At 30.6% G+C, this 15,629-nt stretch overlaps 2 protein-coding genes across 7 annotated transcripts in view; one reads left to right on the forward strand and one right to left on the reverse strand.

The window, feature by feature from the left end:
- The window catches only part of Nos (Nitric oxide synthase), a 436,979-nt gene that overhangs the window by 243,763 nt on the left and 177,587 nt on the right, over nucleotides 1-15,629 (reverse strand). The gene's annotated exons all lie outside the window — the stretch shown is intronic.
- Nucleotides 1-15,629, forward strand: part of LOC148284278 (cilia- and flagella-associated protein 299-like) — an 89,105-nt gene that overhangs the window by 16,724 nt on the left and 56,752 nt on the right. For all 4 annotated transcript variants that reach the window (XM_088241966.1, XM_088241975.1, XM_088241957.1 and 1 more), the window contains exon 2: nucleotides 6,224-6,401. In XM_088241966.1, coding sequence (XP_088098092.1) covers nucleotides 6,224-6,401 — 178 coding nt within the window. The remainder of the gene's footprint in view (nucleotides 1-6,223; nucleotides 6,402-15,629) is intronic.

Raw genomic sequence — 15,629 nt, forward strand, 5'->3', positions numbered from 1 at the left:
AAAGTGAACATTTTCGACACCTCCTGTTCGCGATTAATCGAAGGAAAAGGGCTGCTTAAGCTGCTTGCGATATTTGCGCAGTGTACGGCAAAGATGCTTTAAATTACTGACTAATTTGTTCTAAAATAATTAAGGAGAATACATTATTGACTCATTTGTTTTTTGTGTCTTCTTATTCTCTTAATTTGGAAAAAAAACGAACACAACTTATGTTTACACCGCCAAATGAGTAAAAAATGTAGTCTGCTTCTTTATTTTACAATCAATGAGACAATCGTAGCATCTTTACCGTACACTGCGCAAATATAGCGAGCAGCTTTGGTAGGTTTGTTCCTAGGTTGAACACAAACAGAAGGAGGTATCAAAAATGCTCACTTTTGTCTAGTTGATATTTCGTTATCAAGATTAGTATTCAAATAAAATATCATTTGTAACGTAAAAGCAAACGCAATTTCATGTACCGCAGAAAATTTTTCTTCGAATGACGTATAACTTAACCATTTTGTTTTACTTTTAGGGCTCATTTTAAAATTTGGAGAAAAAAAGACACAACTTAAGTTATGTCCTAATGGTATTTGACAAAAGTTTTATTTCCGGTTTCGATTCCCGGTGACATTACTTTACTAAAATGTTTTATTTTTGTAACCGAGAGGGAAACATTTTCCGGAAAAAAATGTGGAAATCTTGAGCAACCCTGCGCTCGTTTACAATCTTTCACACTTCTGGCCGAACAATAAGATGAGCTTTCTGTAAAATTTTCGTACGAGGTTTTCCCAGAGCCCGAATTGTGGCATATCCAAATCCCCTACGATTTTTGCTCAGAGACATCTCTCCTTTATCGCACCGAGAGTGTTCAATATTTTGGGAAAGCGTATTGAGCTCTCAAGAACAAAATATATTTTCGAGAGAGGAGTTAAGGACGGGATTTTCCAAATGTTTAAGTTTGCTGTTAAATTTAATACATTATTCTTTTTGATCCTTAATGATATTTGTTGTGGTATACTCGAATGTCTATATCAACTAATTACTCTTTCCAACTCAACACAGAACTTTGAGTCATATAGAGTTGGGACTTATTACTCAAAAAATGTGTAATTAACTACGTATAAGTAAATAAAAAAACAAACCTCAAATTTACAAAAAAAAATGTACGTAAAGATTAAAACAAAATATTTTATAAATGAACCTTTATGTAGGTATTTCAATTTCTTAAGTTTTTTTCTACATATACGTAATAACCATAAATCTCAAATAAATGGTACAGGTATGGTGTATTTTGAGAACAGAGTTACAAAATAAAATTATTGCGGAACTTCCTTCACATTATTTAACATTAAACGATACCTTAATAAATAAACTCACAATATAATAAAATATTTCATAAAAAGCATGGTATTACGTTTCAATTGTTGCATTTAAGCCTTTTTTTTTTCTAGTTAAAAAAAAATATTCTTCATCAATGTTACAAGCTAAGGTTAAATTGGAGATTATTGATAGTAGGTTATCGGATCAATAATATATTATACAATTAAATATACTGCTATGAACAAAAATAACTTAAATTGAACTTGTTATTGAAAGTTATTAACTATAACATAATTTAAAGCAGGTATGCAGTAATTTTAACCAAAAATCCAATGTTTTGCCGCATAATCCTGTAAAAATCCTTCTCTCAGAAAAAACGAACAATAAAAGCCTGAATTTCATTCCAAGAAGGAATATTTTAAATCCCTTCCATAAAAATTCTGCTTTTGCTAAAATACCTGCCCTACACATATATTTTGTTTATATGCTAGAATGAGTTTTAGAAATAGTAGTAGTAATGTAAATGAGAATTCCTTTTTTTTAATTTTATGTTTATTACTAAGAAACTTACATGGTGTGTCCGGAAAGTAATGTCAGTGAGTCGATTACAAAGAAGTTATTAAACTTTTCGTTACAACACATAGACATCCTTTAAAACAGGCTCCTCCTGCGTTGATGCATAGGTTTCAGCGATTTTTCAAAGCATCGAACGTGCCATGGTAGGCCTCCTCCGAAATGCTCCTTGAGGCCGCGGTACAAGCTGCTTGGATTCCCTTGATAGTCTCGAAATGGTTTCCTTCCGTGGGTCTTTTCAGACGCGCAAACAAAAAAAAAGTCAGGGGGAGCCAGGTTTTGGACTAAAGGGGGGCTGGAGAATCATTGGAAAACCCGCTTTGGCCAGGTAGTGATGCAACTTCCAGTCGTCTGCGATGTCCGGCCGAACGCTTTAAATTCTGTGTTTCAGTATTTTTAGCACTTCGACATAAAATTTAGCTTCCACAGTTGTACCGGGTGGTACAAACTTGCGATAGGTATTAATTGTTCTTGCCAAATTTTAAAACCAGTTGACTACATTAAATTTCTGGGAATAAACGTAATGAGCATCGTCTTGATTTTGGATCTGCTTATCCTGGCCTTCTTAGGGCGAGAGGACGCCAAACTTTTGTTGGTACGACAGAACATCTTCTTTAAAAGCTGTTTTGATCGGCCAAACAGTTTCCGCGGCAGTCTTGCCAAGTTTGACACAAAATTTGATCATCCTTTGCTCTACCGAGTGCTGCATTTTGACTGTTGCACGAAGTCTCAAAATAACTTCCGCCAAAACGCCTGTCCTCACTCTCCGGGTGGCTGGAGAAGATTGAGATACCAAGCGTTTGTAAGCTGACTTCTTCCCTTACCCCATTCTCAACCGGTCCGCGCGCGCTCCGACATACAGTCGCGTCAAAAAAAATACTTTCCGGACACACATGTATGAGTAAATGTCGGCAGAGCATATGACCATTACACTACGTTGCCTACAATACAGGATTAAATGTCAATAAAAAAAAACAATTCATTTGAAATACATTTATAAATCTTAGGGATTTTAAAGCAATAAAAAGTATAAAGGGTGGCTCTAATCAATAATAATAATAATTATTATAATTCTTTATCAACCGTAATATAACGTGTATGATTTATATCATTAATTGTAGTGCTTTCACACTTATAGATTACGCAGACAGGGTATAGTCTAAGCTTATAACCGAGTTACACAGTTTAAACCCGTGCTGTGCCAGTGGGTACCCTGCAAGACATCGGACCCTCCCATAACAATGTCATACATTAAAAAATAATAATAAAGGTATACACAGTTAAATGGTAGACTTATTTCCAATTGTAATTTCAAACGGTTTAACTAAAAAATAAAAACTAAAAATTAAGAAACTAATTTTCCAAATAAAAAAATTATTAAAAATTAAAACTAAAAACAAGAAAATAAAATAGTTTAGTATAACACAAACAGTAAAACCATTACACAAGATTATGGTGTCTATTGCTTACATTAATTATATTTAATACATTTTACATTACACATTACTCTATTACATCTTCCAAATATTCATTTATATCATAGAGACCTTTATTGATTAGAAACACTTTTAACACACCTGCAATTTTTTTAACACAATTCATTTTATTAATTTTATTGGGGAGCTTATTATATATTTTAACTGCCATGCATACGGGCCCTCCTTGTATAAATGCTTGTTTCTTTAATGTAATTATTATTTCATTTTTATTCCTGGTGTTGTGAAAGTGTATTTTTTCCTAAAATGTTCAGGTCTTGAATTAACAATAAGACAAAGTTTCATTATATAAATACCAGTCACTGTTAATAAATTTAATCTAATAAAAATTGGCCTACATGTAGCCAGGTAATCAGCATATAACATTTTCCTAACACATCTTATTTGAATTTTAAAAAGCATCCTGTACATTAGTAGAGTTTCCCCGAAAAATCATACCATATTTTAAAATGAAATATACATATGCATAATAAGTGGACATAACACATTCGTTGTTTGCTATTTTATTCAGTTTGTCTGTTACGTTTAGAAGGCACTGTAAAATTCTTGTTAGATGTTAATTTTATTTTTTTTCCTTAATACAAAAGATAAATGTGAAGAATATTAAAAAGCGAACAAAAAAAATGTATGTGATTTTGCCGTTCGCAATTTCATATAAATTGATATAGAGTGAACCGAGCGAATAGCTATTTACCGTCGAACTTAAACTTAGCCATTAAAGTTTAGTTTGAGTTTTCGTTATGTTTATACATTGGAGCCAGATGGATGTCGCGTCGATTCAGGTATTGCTGATACTACCCATAGAAAATGTGTTTTTGTGCATCGTATAAAATAAAACTCACTGGTGGTCGCTAGCCTACTGCTTCTCATTAGTGATTTATTGATTTGATTTTTTTGTATACTCATTAATATCTGAGCAAAAGATATATACAGACATAATTCGTAGTAAAATAGCATCAAATAAATTACCCACATCAAATGAATTCTTGTAAAGTTCAATTCTTTCAATCATTTTGCTTTAATAGACGAATCGATTGAGTTTGTATACTTTGGCAAGCTCGGTTAAGCTTTATTTAAAAATATATCACATTCTCAAGCTTACTATTGAGTGATTTGTAATATTTACAAGTAAATAAATTAATTGCAAATTATTTTATTTTATTTCGTAATTGAGGACCGTTTTCACAAAGCGAAATATCTACATAAAAAAAAATATTGACGGAAATAGATTCTTTTATATAAGATTTATCGACCAGGGGAAAAAATCATCAAAATGATATAAATATGTGCAAAGTTGTGGCGGGTCGAATTGAATTTAAAAAAATTTGGAAAATTACCTAAAAAATCGTTGCATGAAAGTAAAATTTGGAGAAAATTTTAGTAATGATAGTGTTGTGTATATGGGAACAACTCAAGGATCAGTCTTCGGACCGATTAATTACTTAATATGTTGTAATTTAATGAAAAACCATGTAAAACTTTCGAATTGCTTCCAATTTGTAGACGATACTGCCCTTGTAATAAGCCATTCAAATGTAAAAACTGCCCAAAAAATGCTTCAAGAAGATTTTTCAAATCTCATTAAATGGGCGCATGACTATGGCTTAGTAATAAATTCTAAAAAACTAAAATTGTTCATGTATCCTCACGATATATTACTAAATGTGAATTTGAAATAGAAATACAAGCTCATATAAATTTTTGCTTTCATTCAAATTTAAATATAGAATCAGATAAATGTAATTGTCCTATTATAGATGTTGTAAATATTTAGGATTAATTATTGATTCTAAATTTAGCTGGGGTGTTCATATTGATGGAATCTGCGACAGATTAAGGTACTGACTTAAGATGATTTATGAAATCAAAAGCATATTACCTTTCAAAACGTTAAGGTACATATATACCTTGCTCATTGAATCCATTATATCTTACGGAGTGCGTGTTTGGGGTCTCACCTTCCAGTCTCCTCTTGGTAAAATTTATGATATTCAGGTGAGACTGTTGAGGGGGATTGAACCGGATAGCATAATCCGTGAGGCGAAACATTTGGGTGAAGGTGTATATTTTAAATTCTATAATGTCCTGCCGGTAAAACAACTTTGTGACTACAAATTGATTGTAGATCACTTTGTTGATCCGGAATATAAAAAAAAAATTCCACACTCACAACACTAGATTCAAAACAAAGGGCTCCCTGTTTGTTCCCCGAATTACTTCGGAGAGCGAACATTTTATTGCGTTGTTCCAAAGTTGTTCAATGATCTTCCACGAACCATCATTAACATGAAAGATCTTCAAATGAAAAATAAAAGGAACTGAAAAAATATTTTCTAGATACTTTATAGTTCCTGTTCATAGATAAATTAATAAAATATAAATAAAATAAATGTAATATAAACCTGTCATAAAGAATAAAAAAATGTGTCCCACCGAAAAGTTTTTAGACTTAGTGGGTAACAAATTCATATAAGTATTTTTTCATTATTAAATAAACGCTGCTTTCCAGAACTGAAATTGAATTAAACTATCATTAATTTGGGTAAAAATATAAAAATATTTCAGAAAAAACATAGCCAAGAGTATTTTTAATTTATTTATGTTTATTGATCTTGGTCTGCAAATTGCGAATTGAAAATGTAAAAAAAAATCCGTTTATTTGTTAATCGATTTTTCTTTTTTTGTTTCTATTAAATACATCTATTTCTAAATAATTGTTAATAAAAACACAAAAAAATTATAAATTATTTTAGTTGAAGTTTTTTGCGAGCGGGGTTTTATGATTTGTAATACTATTCGTAAAAATATTTAACTCTTCCCATTCTTGCTTTTATTGTTTTTATTTCTAGATCCACTGGAGAGACCTTTTCTGAACAGGAGTTTGACAGTCACCGGTCAGTCATCCAAGAAGCCGTAAAGCCCACTATTCGGCCTTACCAGTGTGCGAGTGAAGGTCTTTGGCCTGTAGAGCGACTTGCTCAGGCATTGGCCGCGAGGGAAAAGGCCAATCGCTTAGATCAACTTAATGTAAGTTAATTAATATAAATACCACAGAAATACAGGTATATTTAAAACTTGATTATAAGTTTTTTAAGCTTTGGGTTTCAAAATCATTTGGACAAATTACTCCGCATCCAAAATAAGTATAATTTTCTCAATTTATTTTCCATCTCTGTTGTAAAATGTAAAATCTAGTCTTTGTCTATAAAAATTTAGAAAAACTCAGAATACTTTTTGTTTAACCAGCTGGTTCAAAAAGAAGTACAAAAAATAAATTACACTTTTTGTGGCATTGCCTAGTATGTAGGTGAAGTAATTCAGTTAGAATCTCACCCGCATTAATAAAGGTTTCAGCTCTTTTAGCTCACAAACATCAACAGATGGAAAGGTTAAAGGCATATAGATATTTAAACATAGTTTGAATGGTAAATATTACAGTGAGTAAAGTGGCTTGTTAAACTGGCCAATGACAGGTTATATTTCTCGTAAATGCCGAGAAATCCCTGTTCCCTTTACGAAAAATGTCTTTATATCTGTTTTAAAATACGAATATACTCGTATTTATCTTATTAGTGTTAACGTCAAAATTGTTTTACATAATATCTATTTAAAGTAGAGCATGTAATAAGGAGATCAAAAAAAGTAAAAGAATATAAAAAAGACCACTGCAACAAGGTTAAGGATAAGAAAATTAAAAAGTTGAGGAGATGTTTTTTTTTAATAGTAAAACTGTTTTCTGAATACGGCCGATATGTATACATGTGTATTTTCTAATAAGTAGGGTTGGTGCCTTAGTAATTGAACAGCCTAAATCTAATGGTAAAATATAAAAAAATGTAATGCGTTCATTTTAAGAAAAAACTGACATGACTATTTTAAGGTGGAGTTAAATTCTTACGCAAAATTATGTTTAACCATTAGATTTGGTGTCCAATTTCTATAGCACCTGCTTTATGTATATCCGTCAATTTAAAGTGGTAAGTTTTTTAAACATTAAACTCTATTTAAATTTGTACGTTTTACCGATGGCTATGGTCAAAATTTTGCAAATTTTTCAATAATTTATTGAATATGTTGTGAAGACGTAATATAGAGATTCTATTATGTGCACAACATACTTGGATAAGAATAATTTGATTCGCAAATAGCTCGTAATATATCTACTATACGTCTACGTCTACTACTATAAAGATTAGCTGTATAGTTGCTAGTTAAATAAGTTTACATTCTGAAATTGCTCTTATATTTGTACGTGATGCACGAATGACGGAATATGTGCAATTAAAGGTCACATATTCAAATATTTATGTAATAAATTGAATGAAAATATTCTGCATTTCAATTTTTTTTTTATTTGATTTACTTTATGTAGATTTTTGTGAATAGTCACTCCATTGGCCCATAGGCACGTTTCTAGTTGTCTTATGCAATTATTTGTTTTGATTTATCCCATGAATTTACATCAATAACAATTGTCATTTAGTTTTGGTGAAAAATACATTATGAAAAAGGGGAATTTAAAAAAAAAGTTTCAATGCATTCATATTTCTTCGCTAGTCCTTTTAATAATGCATTTATGGACTAGAATTGCTAGGCGTTGATTTTTATTTTACTTCCAGTGTATCAATACTTACGGCCAGTTGCAAAGAAGGTAAAAAAAAATAGCCAACAACTGTTTTAGACTTAAACTCTTTTATACAATTAGATCTATCGATTATATTGCTTGGGTTCATCTATTTTTTTGTTAAATGTAGTTCACCATACTAAAGTACAAACCCCTTTTCGCGTCAAAAGATAAAACAAGAAACATGTTTGTCATTGTCAGTCACATATTATGAAAATACGCTTTTTTATTTAAAAAAAATATTATTTTAAGCCTTGTTTGTGTATTCATTTAATTCTAGGGTTTTATTTTTTGTCCTATAAAAATAAGGGTATTATTATTTTCAGTAAGAAAAACAGAAGTGGAAAATAAAAAAACCATCTACAAATAATTATATTAGAAGTAAATATTTAAAAGCTTCTTAAAAAATTATTGTAATTAGGAAATTACGATACACAAGTACCTAAAAAATGCGTTTAATTATCTGCATTTCAATACCGAAATGTATTCATGTTTCAATATATTACAATGTACAATGTTTCGATATATTAGCAAAAGGAATCATACTAACTAATTCTAATAATTATTAGTTTGAATTATTTCTTTGTTCGTGTTAATTAAGTGAGATCTTAGACATATTTCGCTCAATTAAAAGAAGTTTTCTGTTAACAAGTTATGAGAGGTTTAAGGAAACCCATAAAACGCATCCATTCGTTACATCATCCTGGTTTCTAGGATGAATGGTCAAAGTATACATTTCAAGTAGTAATAATGTAACTTCTCCTAGTTAAACTAATAAAAAATAAAAAATTGTTTCAGAAATTAGCCATAAAATAAAGCTTTACTATATAAAGTACCTATCTAAAGAGTTACAATAGATGTTTAAAAAATTTCTGTTTATTCTGTGTTTATTTTTTAGTATGTTAGCATATATTTTATTTTATTTTTTTGTAAATGCTATTTGGGCGTTAATGAACAAAATGAATAAAGTTTTTAAAAAATGTAAAAAGATGATTCCTTAGTTCGTAATTAACTTTAAAAATTGTAGACTCTAAGCTTTTGTAATAATACAAAAAAGTCATACTTAAGATGTTATTATTCGCTGTAATCAGCCTTCAGAGATACTGAGGTGGTAAAATCTTAAGGATAATTTTGATAGAAAGTGTGTAAACTAACAAAAAATAAATGTTAGAAATAAAATGGCGGCACGAGTAGCAGTAAACACAAGGTGAGAACGACCGAGGAATTTTCCACCTCGGTATCTTTAAAGGCTGATTTCAGCGAATAATAGCGCAATAAATACATTTTTTTTGTATTATTACAATAGTTTAGAGTCTAACGCATTTTTTAAAGAAACTTAGAAACGGTTTTTTTTGGTTTTTAATTTTTAGTAGAAAATTTAAGTATTCTGGATAATTTAAGTTCGACTCCCTCGAACCACCCTGTGTCATTAAAAATAAAACAAAATTTGTGCCCATATTGTGCCGAAAATTCCGTATTGTATTGAAAAACTAATGCTATAAATTATTTTATTAAAATGCATTTTGGAAATCTTGAAATTCAATCCATGCTGGATAAAACAGCGTGTTATGATTTTTCATGGCAAATAGTTGTTTTCTAACAACTAAGATTTTTCATTGAGGGTTTTTTTTAACCAGTTTGTTAAACTTTCTATGGTGGTTTCTCACCAAATAATATTTAAATGCCCTGGGTAGTTATATACTATTTTTTAAGACATGTAAATACAATTTTATAAATGTCCTTTATTAGCATAAGGGTAACCTTTACTGAGTGATAGATGCAAGCGTTTGAATGCAAACTTTAATTAAAGCTGTAGAATTTTCATTGAATTTAAATGAATTTCATCCCAAATTAACATTTTAAGTGGAATTTTATTTTACTATTCGTCGACCCATGGCAGGGAAATCATTGTCAAGGGAATTAATTAAAACATTAAGCTTTATTCTTTTCTATACATATAAAGCACGCTGTTTCTGGAAATTAACATTAATAAATCATTTGACTTATGTAAATTTCTGGAAAATGAAACGAAAAGTGGAATAAAACGGGATTAACCGGGAAAAAGAAATATGCAGGTAACCCTTCATTTTATGATTTCACTTTACCTAATAAGTCCACATTCCATATTTTAATTATTCTTTAATTTATTGAATTCGTATAAAAAACTGAAATACATCTTGTTTTAGTACAAAATACATCTGTAGTCCCGAATATGCCATTTCAATACGTGGTTTAACTATCAAAATAAAAATTATTTTGCATTTATACATTTAAATTATCTCACTTGGTTGAAAAGTTACGTTTTGGAAATCGTACAATCACAAAATTTCGTTTCCTGAACATTTCATTCAATGTGACTTTTGTATATTATCCTTTAAGGTACAAATTTATCTTTAAAAAAAAATGGGATTCTCAAAGAAATTTAATAAAAACAAATATAAGATATATAAAATATAAATATATATATTAAAACAGATTTGAATTGAATAAATTAAAAATATACCATAAACAGCATTTAGTTTATGTAGTAGCACTAATTAACAAAATTAATAGCACAAATCCGTATTCGAACCAAATGACTGAAATCATTTTACTAAATAAACAAACTTTTTCTCAGGTTTTCTCTTAATCTTGTAAGTAAATTTACAAGATATTCCTGGATGTATTTTTACTAAAGGCAAAGTAGTCGGAAAGTGTACTTTACTTATGCTAAAATATTTTCCTTCTGCTTTTGATTCACTTCCTTTAACGGATCTTGAAAGCTGATGCAATCGTCTGTAGTTTGTAGCTACTAAAGATGAAAAGATAATTCAATATTTATATTTGTACAAAAACTATAGTATCTTGTCGTGGTATTTTGCCCTCATTTAATGTTCATGGAAGTTTATGTTTAATAGATTTAATTTATGTATATAATTTACCGGTTTGTATTTCATGTAAAAATACGATAAAAGGGGATATAATTTTAAGGAATAAAGAAATAAAGGATAAGAAGTTTTGGTTTAGCGAACACACAAAAATACTATGAAGTGAATCTGAATACTGGCGGAGGTAAAAAAGGGCAAGTGACGTGTCGCGCGAGCTTATATAGATACATTCGGCACTGCGCGCATACACAATAACACGTTGTTGTCTCTCATTATATGTTCCGCTCATAGTTAAATACATCTCAGGTTTATTTCCAATGTAATGTTGCAGTTTAAATTTTAAATCATTTACAACACGTAAAGATTTTTTTCGTCCTTACGCTATTTCAAAATATTTCTATTTTCGTAATTATTATTAACGAGTTGTACATGACTCACTATTATAAAAAAAAATCAGTGGGATGTGGTCTAGCGGGATTTGAACGTCAGACCCCAGATCTATAAGTTAGCAAAACTACAGCAGAACTACATCCCGGTTCAAATTTAGTGTATCTCCAAAACAGATAATAAATGTATTAAAACATACTGAATGGTATTTGTTACACGGCGGCGGTATGTAAAGTGATTATTGAAGCGCGGTCTTCACACAAACGTATTTCCGTGTTTCCTCCTTGGATTATAGTATAAGAGCTATGTTTTTTCTACGCGCTATAGATATTTACCATTCTTATGTCTCTATTGTTTTGTTTTCTTAATCAACTTTTTGTTATCCAAAAATTCCTGAAAGAGCTTAGTTTTACCGCTTCAGTCATACGATATACAAATACAAAAAATACCGATACAGACAATTTCATTCTGATATTCACAATGGGTTCTGTTTTTGAGTGGGGAAAACGAGACAGCGGAACGTCGATTTTAGTTAGACGTAATCAGTCCAGTTTTCTTTTTCGCAGAGTATCGGGGAGGCGTTTGCAAGAGATAGCGATAGAAAAACAATGCTCAAATATCTATTCATTAAAATTCACGGCCTCCGCATATCCTCTTAATAAATCAAAACAAAAACATGTCATTAGCCTTGTAAGAACGACGGTGGATTTCAATGATCGACTACAAACATTTGTACTTACTAAAAGTACTGATTAATCAATTAAATAAATATTTCTATCGTATCGACATTTAGCAAAGTGGTTATAAATCTGAATGCCCTCGTGTGAGATCAACATACCCCCTCTCTTTCCCTTTCACTGTGGTAGGCGGAGGTGATAAGGCCTAAATGCAGTAACAGAGTGCTAATGGATCCCCTCTAAGCTAAAAGCGCCGTTAACGCCCCTGTACGATTCTGGCCCATACAAGGAACAGTGAATAGTGCAAAATAGTATTAATATACATAACCGGTTATAACAATCGAATAATATTTTAGATACAATTGAACAAAAGAGTGGTCATGAGAACCGGACTGTGTCCCATAGTTGTCTCGCGGACTCTCAGATTTATGGTTTAAACCCCGCTCTACCACAACTTAATTCTAATTTTTGGGGCACAGTTTTATTCCGACTATTTGAAGCACACTTTTATTCCGACTATTCAAAAATAGCTACATAATTTAGATATTATTTGAGTAAATCGTTAATCATATTCATTTCTGTGGCCATTAACAGTTACCGGCTATTATCCATAAAATTTTCAATTCTCTATCTAAGGAGATAAAAATAGCAAAGCTAAAATAGCTTAAATAAAAAGGGCCCACAAAAAAAATTAAATTCATTCATTAACATATTACTGAAGAACATTTAAGAGAAGGTAATATAGAAGTCTAGATATCTATAGAGCTTATGACCTGTCATTTGCTGGTTGAAGTGACCACTTTACACACAATGTAACTTTAACCATTCTGCCCATATTTGAACATCGATATTCCTTCAATTCTTTCATAAGTTGATTTTTTGAATTGGTAAATCCACCTGGTCCATAAAGAAGTACAGAAAATAAAAAATAAAAATTCAGGCGTTGCCCAGTATGTAGGTGAAATAATTCAATTAGATGAATCTCACCAGCATAAATAAAGGTTTCAGTTCTTTAACTTTACAAACATCAAGAGATGAAAGAATTGTAGGAATATAGTAGACTTCTATATTACCTTTTCTAAAACGTTTTTAATCTCTGTTGTAATATGTTAATGTTAACAGCTTCCCAGGGAGTTGAATCCAGTCCTTGTCTACAAAAATTTGGTCTCTCAAAAACTCAAAATATTGTTGTGTTATATTTATTCATATAGTAAATAGATAATTTCATTGTACGGAGATGTTTGTTAAGAAGGGTTATTTTACACATTATATACGGTACTTAATTTTTTAGTTAAATCATGAAACCACCCTTAAACTCTCATTGCGGAACTAATTTGAAATTCTTTATATTGTTTACATAATTTAATCAATAAACGCCACTATGTTGCAATGAACTATTGTAAAACCATCAGATTGCAAATTATAAGCCATTGGATGTCTTAACTTCTGTAGTATACCCTTCTCAAAGAAGTTCTGCATATTTGATATCATACCTATCAATGAAGTATTCGATTATTTCATTCAATCGGTCAGCACTAGTGCTGAAAGCTCTCTCCTACAACTGATCCGATTCAGACGCGGCAGAGCTTAAACGAAGAGGCGTAATGTGTACTGAGCAGGTACGTCCATTAAACGTATCCGTACAAGATTTATACTAACTAGTACAAATATTATTTAACACTTTATTTCTTAAACAGATTTTTTTATATACTTATGCATCTATTTTTGAATTTTTTACAGTGTATATTATTTTTTTATACACTTAAGCTTTTTATTATTAATTATTTGCCAACAAAAATATATGCAAGCGAAGTATGGAATTGGAAAAATAATCATGTAAGTAGGTTGAATGCTGTCGAAAGGCGATCTCTCAAGCTAATTTGTGGCAAAACGATGTATGATAGGTGCACAAATGTCGAGATCCGTGAACTATGTAAGGCTGAGACACACATTATTGACAGAATCAAGAAAGGGATGCTGCGTTGGTTTGGACATGCAGAGAGAATGGCCAGTAAAAGAACGGCTAAAGGGATCTACGATGCGAATATTGATGGATGCAGAAAACGAGGAAGACCAAGAAAGACATGGCACGATCAAGTCTATCAATTACTTGAAGATGAACATGTCAAAAGTAGGAATTATCGGCGTGCGTATATGAGAAGATGTATGAATGTAGAGGAAGCGAGGGTTATATGCAAAGGCAGAGCGATGTGGAATTCTTCGATGTGCATTTACAGGGCTTATGACCTATCCTAGTAAGTGAATTGGTTCAGTGGGATAAATCTCGTCCCACATGATAAAGACTTCAGCTCTTTTACTTCACAAAAGTCAACAGGTGGAAGAGTTGAGGAAATCTGGATATTTAAACATAAGCAGAATGGTAAGTGTTACACAGTGTGTAAAGTAGCTATTTAAACCAGCCAATGACGGGTCATAAGCCATGTGAATACCTAGATTTACATATTCCTTTTTCAAAAATGTTTACACTCTCTGTTGCGTTTAATTTAGAGAAAAAATATGTTTTAAATGTGCACTCGTGGAAGTTAAATATTTAATTTGTAAGTTTGAAACATGTTAAAATTGTAATTTAATCCTGCGAAAATGTTATAACCTGCTCTGGCGGATGAAGAAGACATAATGTTTGCCAAATAGAACCAGAAATGGACGAGTGTTTTCAACTCGATGGCTGCTCCCGGGTAAAAGTCATGTATGACATAACCATCACGCCGTTTCCTTATAAAGGTAGGCAGAGAGGATAAAACGACATATCATTCATTATTCGCACGCAAATCTCGCTTACTCTACATCCATAGTCTTCTCGTGCAGGCGCGCCGATTATATCGACTGTTGGCATGTCCACCCTCAAGCATTTCAACTAAGATCTCATAAACTTAATTATATTTATTTACAACGCGCATAAAATTATTATGTCAATTATTTCGTTTCGTAGATATTAAAGTAATTATAAGTGATTACGCGAGTTTACATTCAATAGAAATTTTTCAAATTAAGGGCGTTATTTTTTTTTTTGTTATTAGATTTGTGGTGGAACGATATTAAAAATACGTTAAGTATCACAATAACAACTTTATTAGGCTACAAACAAATTGTGTCAAAAACAACACACAATATGATAATTATTCTGTATTTTGATTAATATTTAATCTCTCGTTAATGTTTTGTAATTTACATTTTTTATATTTCTCTTATTATTACTAGAATTTACATTTTTGTTTCGTTATAAATGGCATAACTTCTAATTTATATTTGTAATTCAATTTTTATTATTATCGGTATGTTTTCCAATTAATATTTATCTTTAATTTTTTTAATAATCAATTATATATTTTCTAATTTTTATTTACGTTTCGATTTTTACAAATATCAGTATTTTTCAAATTATGCTTCATTTTTTAATTATCAATCGCATATTTTAAAATTATTATCGGTATGTGTTCAAATTTACATTCATGTTAATTTTTTTTATTATTATTAGTATATTTTCTCATGTATATATTGACTCTCTTATTTTTAATGTTATCGGTATGGTTTCCAATTTATATTAATTTTAAATTTTTTGATAGTATTATTATTATTTGAATTTTTTAAGCACCATTAAACGAAAAAAAACACATGTAAAAAAGAAGGTCCTGCCTAAATACAGGAATTTCCTAGTTAGTCGGAACCTGAAACAAAGAAC

The sequence above is a fragment of the Micrasema longulum genome, unplaced genomic scaffold, assembly GCF_059751315.1.
Source record: "Micrasema longulum isolate JH-2025_06_02 unplaced genomic scaffold, ASM5975131v1 h1tg000133l, whole genome shotgun sequence".
NCBI classification, from domain to species: domain Eukaryota; kingdom Metazoa; phylum Arthropoda; class Insecta; order Trichoptera; family Brachycentridae; genus Micrasema; species Micrasema longulum.